Genomic DNA, 19,537 nt, shown 5'->3' with positions numbered 1-19,537 from the left:
GACAACAAAATCACACAAAAATCATCAATGGAAATCAAATTTATTAACCAATGGAGGCCTGGATTTGGAGTCACACACAAAAAAGTGGAAAAATACACTACAGGCTGATCCAACTTTGATGTAATGTCCTTAAAACAAGTCAAAATGCTCCTGATGAGGTGGCGGATGGTCTCCTGAGGGATCTCCTCCCAGACCTGGACTACAGCATCTGCCAACTCCTGGACAGTCTGTGGTGCAACTGTGGCAGATGCTGTTGGTGGTTGGAGCGAGACATGATGTCCCAGATGTGCTCAATCGGATTCAGGTCTGGGGAACAGGCGGGCCAGTCCATAGCTTCAATGCCTTCATCTTGCAGGAACTGCTGACACACTCCAGCCACATGAGGTCTAGCATTGTCCTGCATTAGGAAGAACCCAGGGCCAATCGCACCAGCATATGGTGTCACAAGGGGTCTGAGGATCTCATCTCGGTACCCCACACCATTACTGACTCACTGCCAAACCAGTCATGCTGAAGGATGTTGCAGGCAGCAGATCGCTCTCCATGGCGTCTCCAGACTCTGTCACATCTGTCACATGTGCTCAGTGTGAACCTGCTTTCATCTGTGAAGAGCACAGGGCGCCAGTGTTGAATTTGCCAATCCTGGTGTTCTCTGGCAAATGCCAAGCGTCCTGCACGATGTTGGGCTGTGAGTACAACCCCCATCTGTGGATGTCGGGCCCTCATACCATCCTCATGGAGTCGGTTTCTAACCGTTTGTGCAGACACATGCACATTTGTGGCCTGCTGGAGGTCATTTTGCAGGGCTCTGGCAATTCTCCTCCTGTTCCTCCTTGCACAAAAGTGGAGGTAGCGGTCCTGCTGCTGGGTTGTTGCCCTCCTACGGCCTCCCCCACGTCTTCTGGTGTACTGGCCTGTCTCCTGGTAGCGCCTCCAGCCTCTGGACACTACGCTGACAGACACAGCAAACCTTCTTGCCACAGCTCACATTGATGTGCCATCCTGGATGAGCTGCACTACCTAAGCCACTTGTGTGGGTTGTAGAGTCCGTCTCATGCTACCACGAGTGTGAAAGCACCACCAACATTCAAAAGGGACCAAAACATCAGCCAGAAAGCAGAAAGGTACTGAGAAGTGGTCTGTGGTCCCCACCTGCAGAACCACTCCTTTATTGAGTGTGTCTTGCTAATTGGCAATAATTTCCACCTGTTGTCTATTCCATTTGCACAACAGCTGTGAAATTGATTGTCAATAGTGTTGCTTCCTAAGTGGACAGTTTGATTTCACAGAAGTTTGATTTAATTGGAATTATATTGTGTTGTTTAAGTGTTCCCTTTATTTTAAAACCTCTTTAGTTTTAAAATAATGTTTATAGTGGTATGTCTGAAAAAATATGCTTTCTTTGGGAGCTATTTTGCCTTATGTACTTGCATGTACTGCATGTACTTTCCCGCCATGAATGTGTTTCAGAAACACATTTTATACCAAAGCCTTCCCAAAACTATTGTAAAACAATATCCCAGGCGTCAGGCAGCATATTCATAACCATGTAATAACTTTCCATGATGTAGCATGATGTAGCATTCACAATTTTGAGTAAATTTCTTCACAGCACAGAGAATATTTCAAGTCAAGACACTCTGAATGACTTTGTTTATATCTTAATCATTTAATTTATGCAGATGTTTTGAAAAATGGAAGTCCCTTTTAATGTAATCATAAACTGAATTACCCACTGCAGACACCATCTCTTAGGTAATGAAACTGTGAAATGAAATTAAGTGCATTTTGTTTTTAATGACACTGTAGGGTTTAATGAATCTATTTATTTCCATAAATTCTGACAAAGACAAAATAACAAAGAAAAATAGTAATCAATTTTTTAATAATCAATTACTGCACAAATACTTCAATGCTTGTGATAGTCACTGTCACAGCTCATGATAGTCCTTTGCACTTAGTGTGGTCACATGGTTCTTTATTGGTTTACTGGTTCACTAAAATGTAGCCCATGTTTAAGCCCCCATGGTCTTTTTTCCATCCACATGGTGTCTTTCTACTACACAGTAAAGCACTATAATGGAGTTAGGTGTCTATACATCGCCTACATACATTTATACACATTCATATACTGTTGGAAAATTACACAAGCAGAATGTTTTCCTCATAAACAAATGAGGAAAATGCTAACACTGTTTAAAGTATAATGGAGATCCCTCCTTTACACTGACCTCACCCACAGTTAGGACCCTGTGCCACAAGAAAGTAATGACTTGACCCTGTATTACGTCAATAAATATTAAGGGTAAATGTTTTCCTCAAAATTAAGAGGAAAGGAATCAATAAATGCAGTCACCTGAAAGGGAAGAATTTCTGGTGCATAATTATAAACATTGCTTTCAAGATTTCTGATAAAGATCTTTGGTTTTCATGAATGAAGTGGCTTGATTTTGATTTCATTCTGACAAGACTGATCTTATGTAAATGTAACCATGAGTGACATCTACAAAATTCATGATATTTCATGCGAATGTTAAAAGGTCCATGCAAGTGTTGGACCTCTTTAGAGTTCTCTTATAGTTTCATTTTAGTTACAGTGGTCTAGTTTTGGACCAGTTTTGTGGGTAATTTTAAAATTCCCACTGTGGGAACACCATGGGTCCTCTTGCCTGATTTTGTGTGTTATGTACTATATATTAAAGAACACCACTGTACAAAGTTACAGTTTTTTGCTGGAACAATATTGGCTAATATAATATAAGAGAATATATCCTTATGTTGTTGTTTCAAACAGTTAGGAGTGGGCTACCTTTGTTCATATAAGGAGTGCTTTGCCTGTGCTTGAATGTCCTCTTTAAGAGGCTTTTCTCTTGCTAGATGGGCCAGATTCTTCTTAATGTGCAACATATTTCTGGCAAAGGTGACCCTCGGACTGGGAGAGTATTTGTGTGAAGTAAGCAAAGCTAGAAGTAATCACCCAAATTGTTATCATTAGTAGAACATCAGGGATATTAAAGTCAGAGGCCACTAATAAGAATCATTACCAGCCTGCAAAGTTATCGCTTTGCCATGTTTTACCTGTAAAGTTGAGAGTATAACATTATTTAAAAGGTGGCAAATGCTAGAAAGCTAACAGTAAAAACTTATATTGCTTGTCTATTTGTCACTATATTTGTCATAAATATTAAAGGCACTTTACAGGAGTAAATCCATCAGTCTGTGAGATTTTGCAAGATATTTTGTGTTCCTGTTGTCAGTCTTTGGTTTCTGGTGTCAGTCATCTTCATTGTTTGTCCAAAGGTTCTTTAGCCTTGACAGGCCAAGTTCTTATTTTCTTTCTATTATATTAATCAGTTCTGTTGCTTGTTTAGTGACTCTGATTTGAATCCTTGAAATCCTCTGTTCTCTTGCTTCTTATAGGATAAATTCAGAGATCCATTTTACAGTATCTTCCACTGTCTCATGGTTGTGTTTGCTTGGTTTTGAGGATTGGTTGCCAGGCAGTTCCTCTTTGCTCTCCATGTCTGACATGTCTCAGGCCTTGTGCTGGTCCTCACGGAAAGTGCAGCATCTGACCATAGGATGTCACATTGGTGCCTAAGCAAGAATCAGACTGTTCCAAGGCTCACTCTTAGAGGTGGGTGCTCCTGCATGGCCTCCTGGGGAGAGTTTCAGGGATGATGCCCCATACTGGCTTCCCATGTAGGCTGGAATAGCAGAGACCTGGGAAGAAAAACATACAAAACCACAAAATATGTGACTGCATTAACAGCTAGGATTGGTAATCGTTGTGTTCTTGGTCAGCTAAGGTTCCATCACTCAAGCAGTCATCTATTGTATTATTTATTTATTTATTTGTGTATATACAGTATACTATGCAAAGGTCAGAGACCACTCTTTTCAATTTCCCATCAAAACACCCAAGTACTAGTTCATTTGTCAGTGTCAGAAAAAGAGCAGAAAACATATTTAACAGACAGTTAGAAACCTCATCAACTAAGCAGAATATCTTTTTTTGTATTTAGTTTATTCATCTTATGCCTTTATTACAGCTTTCATTGTTTTTAGAAGCTTGTTTTCAGTTTTTAAAAGAAATTTGCATTTTTCTTAGTTTAATTTAGTCTGATCTTTGAATTTAGTTGCATTTTCTGCTGCTTACAATCCCAGTAATCCCAATTACAGACTTCAGAATCAGCCTGTAAAGCCTTGAAAGGATGGTCTCTGACTCTTTCACAGTACTTTATTTATTTGTTTATTGAAGTGAATTATTGTTACACCTGAACAAATTTCTCCAAATGGACCATATAACTGCAACAAATAAAACTATTGAGTCTCTGTATAAGATTAAACATCATTCTGTTTTACTGAACATGTTGCTCACTGCACAATGCAGCGTATGGTAGATGCAACATAATAAATCACTGAATTGTAAATCAGGTCTTTTTAGTCAACTGCGTGTGTATGTTGGTTTACCTGAGTATGTATGTTATGATGGGAATAAAGAGTAGGCGTCTCTGGCTCAGTCTTGATGGCGCGGGGCTCTGCTGTAGTGCCACTAGTGCTGGCTGCACCAGAGGGAGTGTGGCCTTCAGTCCCAGGGGTCCCTGTTAATCATATGTTCAAATAAAGGTTTATTATTATTTGTCCATCCATCCATTTTCTATACCGCTTCTCCATCAGGGTTGTGGAGGGTGCTGGAGCCTATCCCAGCAGTCATCGAGCGGAAGGCAGGATACACCCTGGACAGGTCGCCAGTCCGTCGCAGGGCAGACAGACAGACACAGACAGTCACTCACACACTCACACCTAGGGGCAATTTAGCATGTCCAATTGGCCTGACTGCATGTCTTTGGACTGTGGGAGGAAACCGGAAAACCCGGAGGAAACCCACGCAGACACAGGGAGAACATGCAAACATTATATTGTTCATGATTATATTCATCTCTTTTCCTCTTCAAGACTGCACACATGTATATTAGAGCATGCTTGTCATACCAGGCTTGGACTTGTTGAGGTTTTTGGGTTTGCGCTTGCGAGTCTGAATCCCTTCTTTCTTCATAGCAAGAGGGCGAGGAACCTGCAAGGAAAAAGATTTGTATAAAAATAGATTCACTGCTGGTTTTGATCCTTTGAGTAGTAGACTTATTCATTTATTATTATTTTTTCACAACTATGAAGCTAATAAGTAAGTCATGTTGGTATAAGAGAGCATGGGAACCTATCAATCAATTATAGTCATGGAAGACCAGAGTCCAGCACAGTTGGATGATGTTGCTGTTGTAAAACAGATATATAATCTAGCAATTAAGTAAAGAGTTCATCCAAAGATCGAGGACTCTTGCCCTCCAAGATCAGAACTGCTGACCCGGGTTTAAAAGGTTAAATGCATAGTTAAGCATTGTTCCCTTTACCAAAAACATAGTCATCCAGCCTAGACATATTTGCTGACCTAATTTTGCTTCTTTAGCGTTGCAATGAAGATACAAAGCTAATACAAAATAACTGTTAATAGCACAGTGCCTTTTAAGAACTTGGAGCAATAATATGTAATTTTGTGAATGAGCATGGCCATCTATGCATAAAGTATTTTCCAGCACCTTGAAATATAGTTCTGCTAATTGGATTTAAAAAACAAAAAATAAGTTTTGCCAAACACTGGGACTCCCTGTAAAATATTGATAGTTTTTTGGTTTCTTTTTGTCTTGTCAGCACTTTTGACAGTGGCTAGAAGTTCTTACAGTTAATATCATGTTAATTAATTGCCTTGAATCACAAAACTTGCTGAGTTCACTCTCAAAACAGATAGCTCTTCAATGGTTCTTTAGTACAGACAGTGGTTCTATATAGAACCATAAACACTCAACGAACCATTTCCATGGTTAAGTAATTCTTTGCATGAACTTGTTTCTCAGATTGATGGAGAATGCATTGTGTATGGTTCTATATAGAACCTTTCTAAAAAGGGTTATATATAGCACCAAGAAGGGTTCTGCTATTGTTACAACGTCAGGCTTGTAACAATAGAAGAATCTGTCAATCTGAAGAACCAACAGCCTAACAACACCTTAGCAACCACCTGGGATATTATGTAGTGCCACTAAAAACACCTTAACAACCACTTGGGATACCATTATCAACAGCCTAGCAACATCTTGGTAAACACTTAACAACCACCAAGGTAGAATGTGTTATTTTGTTCTTAATTTTCCTCTGAATTAATGAAGCTTTATCTACTATGTATCTGAAAAGCTTTCATTGTGCACTTCACTGAGCAGCTCATCAACCTCTCAGTTTGATCTTTTTTTAACACATGTTAAAAAAAAACACAACTTTAAGGAGATGACCGCAGATGACCACTACAGACTTTATGTGACTTAATTACCATGCTGCACATTTTGCGTGGTTGCTGCACACTTTTATGAACCTGACTCATAGCTCTAGTGCAAGAGTAATGAAACAAATGTTGGACACTAAACATGCTGACTGTGACATAATTGATGACATAATTCAGGATGACATAGTTGTCATCCATTTAGGACCTCAGGCCTTTGCCTCAGTGTGTCCCACTGCTGGTCATAGTTTAATAATCATTCATCATATTGATTGGGAATTTATTGTGGCGCTGTATCTTACCCCATGCAGTTTCATGTAGAGTCCGCAGGCATTACAGACAGGCTCTCCCTCTGCGTTTCGTCTCCACAGAGTGGTGGTAGTAGTGTGACAATTAGTGCATGATAAACCCACTCTCCTGGAAGCAGACTGAGTAGGAGCATATGTGTCAGAGAGAGATAGAGATGATTTGTCATTTAGTTGTAGTAGCTGCAGCCTTGCTCTCATAGCAGAAGAGCAGAGTGACAGTTCTGTGATACAGCCATCGTTCAGAATGGACATTATCCTGTTTTCCAAATAAATATGTCTTTATGGAATACCATTAAATGTTTATGTCTGAGAGACCTTTTTTTGGAACTAATAGTATGTTGTTCTGCAAAACTCTGTTATCCTTGTCTGCAATAATGGCTAAAAGATAAAGCCTTTAGTAGAAATGTAGCAGACTGAGATTTTTGTTATAGAAATATTTAATTCAGCACACAAATAAGAGATAACAACTTTTGAAAATGAAAGTGGTTTTGGATGGGAACAGAGGTAGCTGTGGGTTTTGTGGTGCTTTATACAGTATATACTTCCTTTATTTTTGTAGAGCTTAGCCCAGGTGCCTTGCTGGACTTTGCTAACAGCTCTGCTAGTTAGAAAGAAACTTCTGAAGTACACACATAACTGAGCAGTGCTAAATATGAACTAGGGTTATTAGTGCTGTTGATATTTTTGATTGCTGGTGTGTGATGACGGCTGCTAAAACAATTCTCTTCAATGCTTACATGATTCCACAATGAGATTTCATATGATTTAGACATCTCTGGAGAACCCTCTAGAGGTAATAATGTGACATTCATGTTACCTTGTCAAAGTTTGGAACTGCTTTTTACAATAATATATTTTGTTATTTTGTTTATAATAATGCCTATTAACAGTGATGATTTAAACTCTGAACTATAAGGTACTTTTAGATGTTATATTGAATATTTCAAGATTTTGACAACAGCAAGAAGTTATTCAAGGATAATATACTCTAATTGCCATAATATATTGTACATTTAGTTATGTTAGAATAATCTACAGCACTGTTCATCATTATGGATACCTAAGATGTCTTTTTTTCTTATTTCTGCATTTTTACATTTTTTTCTTATTTTTCACTATTTGTTTTTAATGAAACTTGTGACTCATAGATGAGTATATTATATATAGTATATTATAATCATATAATGTATCGTTACTGTCCCAATTTGTACTGTTTTTTTCTGCATAATGCAAACTGTGCTGTCCCTTACGTTGCACTCAAATTTCAAGATGACTGGACTAGTTGAAATGGTCTAAAATTACTTGGAACAACTCATATATAGAATAAAAAGAAAGTTGCGCTCTTTCTCGTGTGAATTCAATATGAAAACTTTCACATGACTCTTATATTAAAATTGCAGTGTGAAAGAGTGCAATTTTCATTATATTCTATATCAAATGAATTGGCAGTCGGGCACATCACGTTCACCGATCAAGCCTCAAATCCAAAAACATAGGTGTGCTTTTCTCAACAAAACAAGGCTTGGAGCTTAGTTTTCTTAAAAATAATTACATATAATTTGCAGTCACTGTACCGGTCACAATTAGATATTTCCCCCAGATCGTTCAGCCCTACATGAGTAGAATTATCATAACCTCACACACAATGATATTACACTGTTTTCAACATTTTGTCCATTCAATTAAAAAACCAGTAGGTGATGTGACTTAACACAGCCTCACCAGTCGTCTCTGTGGTTTGATCAGTGGCCTGTTGATGCCGTTCATCTTGTGATAAAGACCACAAGCATTACATAAGTAATGACCAGTCCCATCTCGCCGCCATAGGGGAGTGGACATGGCCCCACAGTTTACACACTCTCGACCCTCAGCAAAATCATCAAACAGCTCTGGAAAAACAAAGACAGAAACATAAAGAATATTATTTTGTCCATTTTCTGTCTGACACATACATGAGCAAACTCCAGCTGTATTCTATAGACCAAGCTGTGCTCTATTCCTTTGACCAGCAGGAGGGGCTATTTCTCATACTTTAGTGCCAAGGTCTGCTCGGGGTCTGCTCTTTCTCAGTTTGAGACAGGTCCTCTCTTGATAAAAAGGCTGCTCTGTATATAGAGCAGAAATTGAGCTAATCTTTATAAATGGAAACATCACACAGAGTCCCTGAGGGGCTCTTAACAGTGTTGCTGAAGGATGGATCAGTAAAAACAAGTGGGAGAATAGAGAGGACACTTTAAGTCAGTGTGTTTATTTCCTTATAATCCAAGATTGATGTGTTTTATTTTCCAAGAATATTATTCATGGTCTTTCGAGTGACCATTAAGTTTGTGTCAGGCAGAATTTGTGTTAACTTACGTTAATCTCTTTGAACACAAGGGCTCTTAACCCTCCATGTGCTTCTTCATGTCTATAAATACATTATTTCTTCCAACATAAATATAGATACTTAAAAATATACATGCCACAAAAGTGTACAGCTTGCTTACATTACAATATTTTCAGTTTTATTATATATTTTAGCTTTATTATATCAGGGGGCAACATGACCTCACAGCAAAAAGGGCCTGGGCACTTTTGCTGAAAAAAAAAATTAAACTATGGAATATACTGCAAAATTAAAAATAAAACTATACATTGAAGTGCTAATCAGTGGTGGATGGAAAGTAGAAATTTGTTTCCTTCAGGAAACAAATGAATCATAGACATCATATAAAGCACTACTTTTCTTTTTTTTATTTCTGAGTGCGTCAGTCGTTAAGATCATTATAGAGAAACTTAGATTCAACTCAGATTTTCCAGTAGTGGTGATAGGAACCAGGGCTCATGAGGTTTACAGTGCAAATATAGCCATCCCTGTTTACTGTCCAAAATGACCTATAAACCTGCATAAGTCTTTGTATGTAATGTTTATAATAGAAAAAAAGTGGTGAATATGTAAAAATTTTCGTTAGGGACTATTTTGCCTTACAATTCGCTGCAGGTACCTCTCCAACTAGCATATTCAGTATCATAAAATACATTTCAGGCCATCTCTGCACTGTTGTTAAACAATTTCTTAGACAACAGGTAATATATCTGTAACTGTTTCAGCTTTTTGTGCTGTAGCTTTTTAGAAGCATTAAACACATCACATGTCTGATTCCAATCTGAATGTCTGAACTGAGAATTTTTGTTTCTATACACGGCTAAAAAATTGAAGATAATATATGTTTTTCAATATATAACACTAAAAGTGCAGAAAAAGTGGCTGCGTACCAGAAAGTTTGAACTAAGCATTTAATACTCCAGAAACAATCAGCCTAATTAACTGGGAATTTTGCAACTGTTGAATTAAATTTAAATTCAAATAGTTTTTTTTCCAAGATTTCTGCCTAATTAGATCATTAAGATTTAAACAAAGTCCGTCACAGTGGTTTGATGGAAAATATGCCATTCTAGTGTAAATTACTGTCTCAGAACTGTTCACTGCAGTGGTCATAAGAAGAGTTTAATGCCTTATCAGTTTTATCCTATCAGCACCGCTGTAAAGAAATCCAAGCCTGCATGTTTCTCTACACTCCCAGTAAAAAAGGTACGACACCATCACTGGGGCAGTACCCCTCTTGTCACTGTGATGGTACCTTTAGGCAGGGGACATAACTGTACCAGAATCCTTGAAAATGATATTTTCTAAGCTGTAATGACTCCACACACACTGTCTCATCTCCAGACTTTTTATATTAATGTTCTGTTCTGCAAATATCTACTTTTCCACTAGGAAAAACTCATAAGGTACACTATTGGACCTTAAAACCACTGTTGTACCTTTGAGGGTACACTTACTTTGAGTCTCTGTAAGGAATTTGGATGTTGCTGAACTGGAGACAAACAGTGGCCTCTTCCCAAGGTTCACAGAAACATTGCTACGGTTCTAACCTTGAGACTTACGAGAGCCAGTTGGCACGTGTGAGAAGAACAATGAACAAAAGAGCACTGACAGTGTTTTCTTCAACCTCGGGTGCCAGCAGCCACCTATCATACAAACATCTAGTTGCATCCAATATGTTGCAAGCAGAAGACTGGACTAAATCTGATTTATCCACACAGCATGAGTCAGATTCTGTGTTCATCCAGACCGAGAAAGCAGGCTTTAGAGAATGATTTCTGTGTGGCAATTATAGAACCTGTCAAAATATTTAGACTAGCTGATTGATCATGGAACAAAGTTCACTGGAAATACATGAAAGGATGTGTGTTATGAATGTTGCAAAATGACACGATGGCCTTATTCTCAGGAAGCTGAAACTTTAACTTAATTAGACAAACTAATCAGCTTCACAGACCAGCAGCAATCTAATACATTTTTGAGTGCTGTCTTGCAGTACCAAGTAATACCAATACTGCCTTTTTCATTCATGTTTCACAAATGATCTGGCCAGGCCCGATAACGAGTAACCATTCCTCTATTTCTTTCTCATAATGCCAAGAATACTTCCCATCAATGGTGATAGGAGCTGAAGTACTTAATGCCTCTGAAAGCTACATCACAGTAGTCTATTACACAAAATGTCTACAAATACATTACCAGATGTTTAAGGCATTGTTTTTAAAAGATAGGGTTTTTATACATTTTATGATATATAATAATACATTATAATATATTTTTAGAATATATTTATTTACCATTTTTTTTTACCATTATCAGCATTATGTATAAAACTCAAAGACCTGCACATTCACTGGTAATTTTGGACAGTAAACAAGTGTGACCCTTGGTTCCTATCAGCACTACTGGTCAGAAAATTCAGGTTGGCAAGGTTGTCTAGAATAGCACATTTCACATCTGACCACTCTAAATGAGCAAGTTAGCATCTAAACATTTGAATTATGCAAAGATGCTTCAAAAATGGAGATTAACTCATGATTTCTACGTTTGCTGTGAACATTGGCCTAATTATAGAATATCAATCACACTGATCACTCTTAACCATACATCTGGCAATGTGTCAGATAGACCATAGACCTAGAGAAATGCTGACAGATAGGCTGGTCACACCCTTTATTGCTTCATTACTTACTGCAGAATATATAATATTAGCCTATATAGCAGTACGTAAAACTGAGTCAAAGGTATGTGCTTGTTCAACCCATGACTGTGTCCTTTGATACATCATAACAGATTGTGTTGTTCAAGTTCAATGGTGGTATAAAGAATTAAATGTAGCTGATCGTTTCTGGGGTAACAAGTGCCTATTCCAACCTTTTTCTGATAGGCATTACAGCCCTGAATTGCTCGTTTTCCACTCTTTTTAATGACTTTCAGCATTGTATATTGAATGGGTATGCCTTTAATTTCACTCATTTTGTTTTAAACAGTGCTGTTCTATGTATTAACCCAACAGTTACCCAATGATATTTATCACCACACTGCTTAGTGATGCTAAGAGCAAGGTTAGAACTTGATAGTCCCAAACCTTAGAAGTTAACACCAAAAAACTCAAGCGCATGCAAGCTGTCTCCATTCTCTTTCTTTCCTGCTGACATGGTCATTATTAACAAGCTCAAAGTCCACTCTGTGTCCTGTACCCCACTGATAGCAAGCTGGTATTTGGGTAACCACCTCCAAACCCACCTGATACTGTATCCCTGTATGTCAGACACATGCAGGCCCATAGCCAACAATGCAAGACTGCAATCAGTGGCCAGTATCAGGACTTTAGGATTAGATAACAGATGGGTAATATTTAAGCCAGCATTATTCTGCTTTTTCACATGTTGGGGAGATTGGTCCAACATTTTGTGATCATGCCTGTGCTTTACAGACGATTTATATCGTGGGCACTTCTAAACTAATGGACAGGACTGCTTTTGGATAAAGCACACACTGAGATCTTACAATGTCCTAGAGCTATAATAGTATCTAGTGAGCTGATACTTTAAATTCACCCAACTGATTTCTCTATTGCTTTTCTTAATCCATGTACTTCACTGTTAGACACTCATGGAAGTATTTAAGCCTGCATTAAAACATAAGACATATTTATTATGATTTTCTGCATCATTCAGTCAATGAGATGTAAACAAAGATTTTTATGTGGTGTGGTTCACAGTAGAGAAGCTTAACGGCTGCAACACAGTAGCCATGCTATTCCTGACTCAAAGCGACTGGGAAACCTACACGTGTCTTCTGAACGTTGTCTTGATGTTAAAATAGTAGTTCAATTTTTTTTTTTAAATTATTTTCATTACATCGCCCATCAGGTGCGTCTCTGCCACAAAAGGCTTTTAAAAAATGTTTTAACACAAAACTTCGTAAAACTTCAGAACTATAGTAAAACAATGTCTCAGGCATCAGACAATGTACTCGGAACCATGTTGTGTCATAGATTTGGTGAGGTAGCTTTTAGACGCTTCGGACGTCTGGTTCCCATCACCCACACCGTGAGCAGTTCTGATCCGGTAAGTTTCTTAAGATGGCAAATTTCAAATCAACCCACTCTAAATGACTTTATTTACATGTAAACGATTGAATTATGCATACAATTTTTTAAATGGTGGAGTTTCCCTTTAAGAACGTAAAGTGAAGCGTAAATTCAGCTTTTTTTTGTTTTGGGCATAAAAGGTCCAGGGTAGGAAGGTACTCAGCTGGCGATCTATACCAGGATGATTTCATTAACCTGCTATCGAAATGCTTTCGCGGCTACGTGAACAGTATTCATGTCTGATTAGCCGCAAGAGTCAAGAAGCTCAAATTCTGTCTGTCGTAGTGTTATTACTTATCAACAGCCTAGTGTTTAGAATACTAGTTCCACAGTCTTCTTAGTCAATTACACATCACCTCTTTTTGAGTTTGTCGTTTAAGCGCGAAAGACGTTTTTACACGTAGCTCTTTTTGCGTGAACAGCTGCGCATTTACAGTGTAGTGTTTCGTTTGTGCTTGTTCTTTTCTATCCGAAGACTAACCGCTGGTCTTAGTGGAGCAGAGCGTGTAGTTTGGAAACTTTTCTTGTTTTTGCTTTTTACAAAAACCAGAGCAAGAAAGCGCGAAGTAAGTGGACGACAGGATAAAATCCAGTTCCTCAGCATGATCACCTGGCTATCCACTACACATCAAAGCACAAGTAAACGCTTGGAATCTGGACGTACATCATTTAATTATGTCTAATATTAGATAAAGATTTAACCGTGAGCTCCACAGTAATGTGGGAAGCTTGAAGTGAAGGTCGTTAAACAATAGGATAATACTGGACAGTGTACAGTGAACAGTGATGTGACAAACACAGCACGACATCAATCAACAGAAACGTTGAGCCTTGTCAAATAATAACCTACATATATACGCACATATGCTCATACAGACGTATGTAAAAGTTTGAACAGCCCTGGTTAAATATGACATTTTTCTGCAAAACGTATTGGACAATTACTGTTACTTTGCTGAATTTTGCATGTTTGAAAAAACAAGCACATATTAACTGTGCCATAACTTTTGCTCCTGTTACATTTTATGTTGTATTTTTCCCCGCTATGCTATGGTCAAAGCAAATAAACAATAATTGTGCATTAAAATGTACAGAAGTGTGTTCTCTGTTGAGGATGTGCACTTAAGTGTGTTTTCATTTTGAACGTTGACTTAAGACACATACGTGCATGCAATAGTTATAGTTACTAAATAAAATAGTATATGAATTTATAAATATATAACAAAGTTATAATGGGTCTGTTAATGTCTATTATTATTGTTGTTGATATTATTATTATTATTATTATTATTATTGTTGTTGTTGTTGTTGTCACTTAGTGCGGGTAAATGACTGCCCTCAGAATTTGACGCTTTAATTATGAGGTGTCGTTGATATTTCCCGCTGAATTCGTTAAAATAATGCAAATCTGCATTTTTAAATAATATTAAACAGCATAATGATTATGAGGAGCATCACAGAGTATAACTAAAATGACTGTCAGACAGAGTCAGTTTACACGAGGCCATCAAGCTCAGCGGCACTGGATAAGAAAATGAGCTCTACAATCACGTGCGCCAGCTATTCCTCATCACAGCGTGATTTGTTTCCTTTTGGCATATCTGAAGAATTATAAGCCTTAACTTGGCACCATTAACGCGCGATAAAAAGCAGTAAATTCTCTCCTATTACCTGTACGATCACTTATAAACAGCCAGTGTTCGGCTGTAATTACATGTCGAAAACTTTGCACAACTCTGATCCAGTAGTGCACCAGAAACCAGGTGCACTAAAAACAATGCAAGGCGAAGCCGCTTAAACACGTTTCATAGTCTTAAACCTAAATGTTCAGACTGGGATGTACAATCGCGACAGGGTCGTGCGACAGGGTCGTGCAGTACATTCCCTCCTGTTTGTCTGTAAGATGACACAAAACCACCTCATGATCATGTCAAAAAAACGGCATTAATCTTTCTGTATAATCACTACATGGCCATGTCGAGTCAAAGCAGTTTAAAGCCCGTTTTGAAATACTGCACTTCGAATGCACCAGAAAAACAATGGATATTTCAGTTCTTGCTTAAATTTGGGTAGAAAAAGCAGTGCGCGATCGTGTCCAGGAAGAGCAATAAATATTTAGAATAGTGAAATGTCTATCGTTTCACTCTGATGGGTACAGTTTAGGGCAGGCTCCGTCTATTGAATATAACCACCTTACTGTAACAGCCACTGCGACTTATCAGTTCTAGAACCGGAGCTTGCGCCTAACAAATCATAAGGCTTATGCTGAAAGATCAGCTCAACCAAAGAGCAACTGCGTTAAAAGACGTGACCACAAGCGGCGACTTCATGTGATTTAATCACGATCTGATCACCACCACAAAGAACAGGCACCTTTCATAGGTCCTGATCACTCTAATCACTCACGACGGCGAAGTCAAAACCCTCAACTCTTAAATGAAAACCTAGAATTTGTTGCACAAACAAGTCCTTATACTCACATCTATATATAGTATATACATGTATATACTATACATCACATCATAGCAATGCTGAGTTACGTTGTTAAAAGAGGTTTTAAGTTTTTTTTTATTATTAAAATAATGCACTTCACACCAGATCAAAGGCAAGATCAAAACACTTTAAATGTCAGCTTAAAATCGTGTGCCGTATTATATAGAATTATATATATATATATATATATATATATATATATATATATATATATATATATATATATATAATTAGATATATTTCTTTATAGAGAATGTAGAATTGGGATATGATATTGAGTTGTGAAATGCTGAGATAAAATAATACACAAGACAAGAAAATACTAAACTCTTAAATTATAACCGCAACAGACGTGTTTATGTCTGATTCCATCAGTAAGAGATTCTTTGTATATCGTAAAGTCATGCACTAAGCTCAAAACCTTCCTGCCTACTGTAAAAAGTGCAGAGGGCAGGAGCTGAATTGAGTTGTTTTTAAGGCTTGAACTGATATGAAGTGTTGCTTTTGTCCATGTTAACAACATTTTTGCTTAACATTATTTAATTCAAAGCATTTATTCATTTGAACTGACTAAGCGTTTTTAGAGTGTGCAAAAATTTGCGGATGCAGCCGCGCGCAATCAGGATGCAATCCTGTCCAACAGCTGCAGTAAATTCTCACCCGTATCAACCTGCCATGATCTTGTTCTGAAGCTCTTACCCAGGTTCGGGTGTCTGGCGGCGGCGCTCTGGCCTCCGGACTGCAGGCCGTGCAGCACGGAGCTGTCGAAGTGGGACGCGGCCCACGTGCCACCCATGCCGGGACTCACGTATGCAGAATAGGGACTCGGGTGGTAGGAGGCCCCAAGGCCGCGAGCACCGCTCCCTGGGATGCCCGCGGGACTCTCTCGCGCCCCAGCCACCCCGGAGCCGAGCGTCGGGCTGGTGGGGAAGGCGAAGCGCGGGGACACGGGCGGCGCGTGCGACGAGTTGACCGAGCCGCCGGTGCTGTAGGAGGAGGAGGAGGAAGAAGGCACGGGCTCCTGCGCCCAGGCTGAGTGCGCGGAGGAGGCTGCATGCTGAGGAGCCCCGTGCGCCTGCAGGTAGGGCAGCCCCGGGAGCACGGCGGGCACGCGCGGGCTCGGCACGTACACCGGCGACGTGGCGGCGGGCGCGGCGGAGGACAGGAAGCTCGCCTCGTAGGACTGAGCGGCGTGGTGGTGGCTCGCGCTCATGGCTAAACCCTGATACATGGCGCGCGAGGCCGCGAGTGCGGGAGCTGCTGCCGTTAGGGTGCGGGAGAGCGCAGGACGCCCCTCAGCGAGAGCATGGCGAGCCCACTGAGCTTCAGAGAAAACCCACACCTGAATCAGAAGGAGGAGGAGAGAGCATGTGTGTGTGTGTGTGTGTGTGTGTGTGTGTGTGTGTGAGAGAGAGAGAGAGAGAGAGAGAGAGAGAGAGCGAGCGAGAGAGAGAGAGAGAGAGAGAGAGAGTAGAGCGGGGACAGAGGGGGAGTGAGCTAAGCGGAGAAACTTGGAGAATCGCTCTCTCTCTCTCTCTCTCTCTCTCTCTCTCTCTCTCTCTCTCTCTCTCTTTTTCTCTCTTTCATTTTCCCGCCTCACTTAGATCTATTACTCCATATTTTAATTTATTTTCAAAACATGTGGATTATAATATTCTACCACTAAATCAAATCATGTTACTTACTCTGCTACATTCTGTCACTGAAACCAAAGGTGGTTTCAAACAAAGAAAAACATGTCGCACCAACACAATTGCTTTTACTTGTTTCGGCATTTATTATTATGTTCAACCACTTGGCACATTTTAATCATGTCAATTCGAAGCACCGCACAAGTGCTTTCAGTGTAAATCGGCTGGTTAATGATGTCTTCAGTCTGGTTTCTCTGCCTGTGCGATATTAAGGCCGTGCTACGATTATTTGGATTAGCTAAACGTAGCTGGGCCCATCATGACCACAGAGGATTAGTGAAAGCTAGTGTTCTGTGGCTTTTGTTGACATTTAGATTAAAAAGACTCGGTGAAACTTGTGCTGTTTTCCCCCAGGATTCGCTTCAACTTTGTTTGGGAGGGAGGAAGTAAAACCAAAAAGTAAAACCATTAAACATTATTTAAAATGGACTGGTATGACGACAACACCAAGAATACCACTGCCATTATTAATAACAATTATTAATAACAACAACAATAAAAAAATAATAAGAAGAGGAAGAACAACAACATCAGATAATAATATCATTATTTGTTTATTTGTTCAGTTGTTCTTTACATTCTCTGTCATTCTCATTACCGAATGACCAGAATCTGACAATCGAAAGCAAAAATGAAGTCAGGATATTTTGATAATGCAGCCTTTTTAAATTTAATTGTATTATTTACACGATTTGAATTCAAAATCAACGTGAATACAGTGATTAAATCAGACTAATAATAAGAATAGAACGAATTGTATGATATTAAAAGTACAGCAGTAGTAATTCCAGAAATAAGGACAATGATAATAATAATAATAATAATAATAATAATAACAACAATAATAACAATAATAACAGTATTATTATTATTACTATTATTATTATTAATAATAATAATAATAATATTAATAATAATAATAATAATAACAGTGTATTATTACATATACATATTACATAGTTTTACTTTCTAAGGAGACATTAGACTAAGAAACAAATAGATTTAAAGAATATTAGAAATATTATTATTACTACTATATTATTATTATTATTATTATTATTATTATTATTATTATTATTATTATTATTATTATAGAAACAACAACAAATAAATAATGCTGAAATATGGGCCACTTCAGTCACCACGGTGTTAAGGGTCAGCAGTGATGGATGTGTTGCCCGTTGCTGAAGGCCGTTGCGCGACGCCACTATTGTCCAGAGTTTTCAGAGTCGGAAATGTCGCTGTTGTTGTTGCTGACAGATTTCTAGCCGCCATCCACGTCCTCACATCATTCTCTCTCCACTTCCCTCTGCATCACTTCTAAATGATGAGCTTCTCTGTTCAGTTGTTTCCCTGAGCCTGTATGGGGATTGTTTATAAAATACATAGAAACAAATACATAAAAACAAATATGGGCCTGTATAGTAATATAATATAGTTATTACTTATTTTTACAATATACTATAGTTCCAATTATTTACACATGATAGGTGCAAGATGCTCTGCACCTTTGTGTTCTAAGGTACTTCCTACGAATTTCATGGAGCTGTTTGGAGTCTGGAAAAACTTTCTCTCCTTTATGGCTGTTCTCTGTGTTGTTTGTACTAGTCTGTCTATTCCCCCACTGAGGCACAGCCTCCAGTGTAGCAGTGTTGCAGTGACCGTAGACCCAGGCAGAGGAGACTAAGCAGAAGCTGCCCTATCACACTGTTTCATTCCAGGCTCCATCCCCATCCTCAAAGCACATGGCTCTGTGGGTCCAGCCATCATCTGATGCCCACTGAAGTGACCACTAAGTGGTTCCACCCTGGCTTTGTAGTGCCCACTGGGCAGATCTCCGTGCCAGCATGAGCCTGACAGGCAGAGTAGCAGGGTAGAGCCTTCGATACTCTCATTTACCCCTCACTAAAGAGACTCTGAGGATGAACACATTTATTGCTTTATCTGTCTGTCCAGCCAAAAATGACCTCATTTAGGTTAGGTTAGCAAAGTTATTTATACTGACTTTAAAGTTTGTTTTTTTTTCAAGGCTGTATTACTTTAATAGCTTTTGAGTACTTTTCTGGAGAGTTTTTCTCAGCTGTGGAAGCAGTGAGAGATTTCATTATACCATAGCAAAATACACATTTATGGGCCACTTTATCAGAAATCCCTACCTTGAAGCTTTACAATTCTCTTGTCCAGTTACTGTAGCCCACCTGTTTTAGGCCTCCTCTAGTTCTCCATCAGTAGTCAATTTCTGATCACATCAGA

General features: G+C 38.8%; 1 protein-coding gene across 1 annotated transcript; it reads right to left on the bottom strand.

Annotated features, from left to right (window-relative positions):
• Positions 1-1,806: 1,806 nt before the first annotated feature.
• Positions 1,807-16,949, bottom strand: gata4 (GATA binding protein 4). Its single transcript, XM_017723834.2, has 6 exons — positions 16,293-16,949; positions 8,362-8,528; positions 6,634-6,759; positions 4,996-5,077; positions 4,474-4,604; positions 1,807-3,723 (listed from the first exon to the last, which is right to left on the bottom strand). Exons 1-6 carry the CDS (start codon positions 16,822-16,824, stop codon positions 3,598-3,600), a joined length of 1,164 nt encoding a protein of 387 aa, XP_017579323.1. The 5' UTR covers positions 16,825-16,949; the 3' UTR covers positions 1,807-3,597.
• Between the last annotated feature and the right edge of the window lie 2,588 nt (positions 16,950-19,537).

This window comes from Pygocentrus nattereri, chromosome 4 (assembly GCF_015220715.1).
Source record: "Pygocentrus nattereri isolate fPygNat1 chromosome 4, fPygNat1.pri, whole genome shotgun sequence".
NCBI classification, from domain to species: domain Eukaryota; kingdom Metazoa; phylum Chordata; class Actinopteri; order Characiformes; family Serrasalmidae; genus Pygocentrus; species Pygocentrus nattereri.
Note: the sequence above shows the minus strand (reverse complement) of the source record. Positions and strands in the feature narration are given on the sequence as shown.

Coding starts and splice junctions, on each gene's coding strand:
- gata4 (XM_017723834.2), bottom strand. CDS start 16,824: ATGTATCAGGGTTTAGCCATGAGCGCGAGCCACCACCACGCCGCTCAG. Junction 6,760..8,361: donor TCAAACCACAGAGACGACTG/GTGAGGCTGTGT, acceptor GCTCCTACTCAG/TCTGCTTCCAGGAGAGTGGG. Junction 4,605..4,995: donor CCTCAACAAGTCCAAGCCTG/GTATGACAAGCA, acceptor TATGATTAACAG/GGACCCCTGGGACTGAAGGC.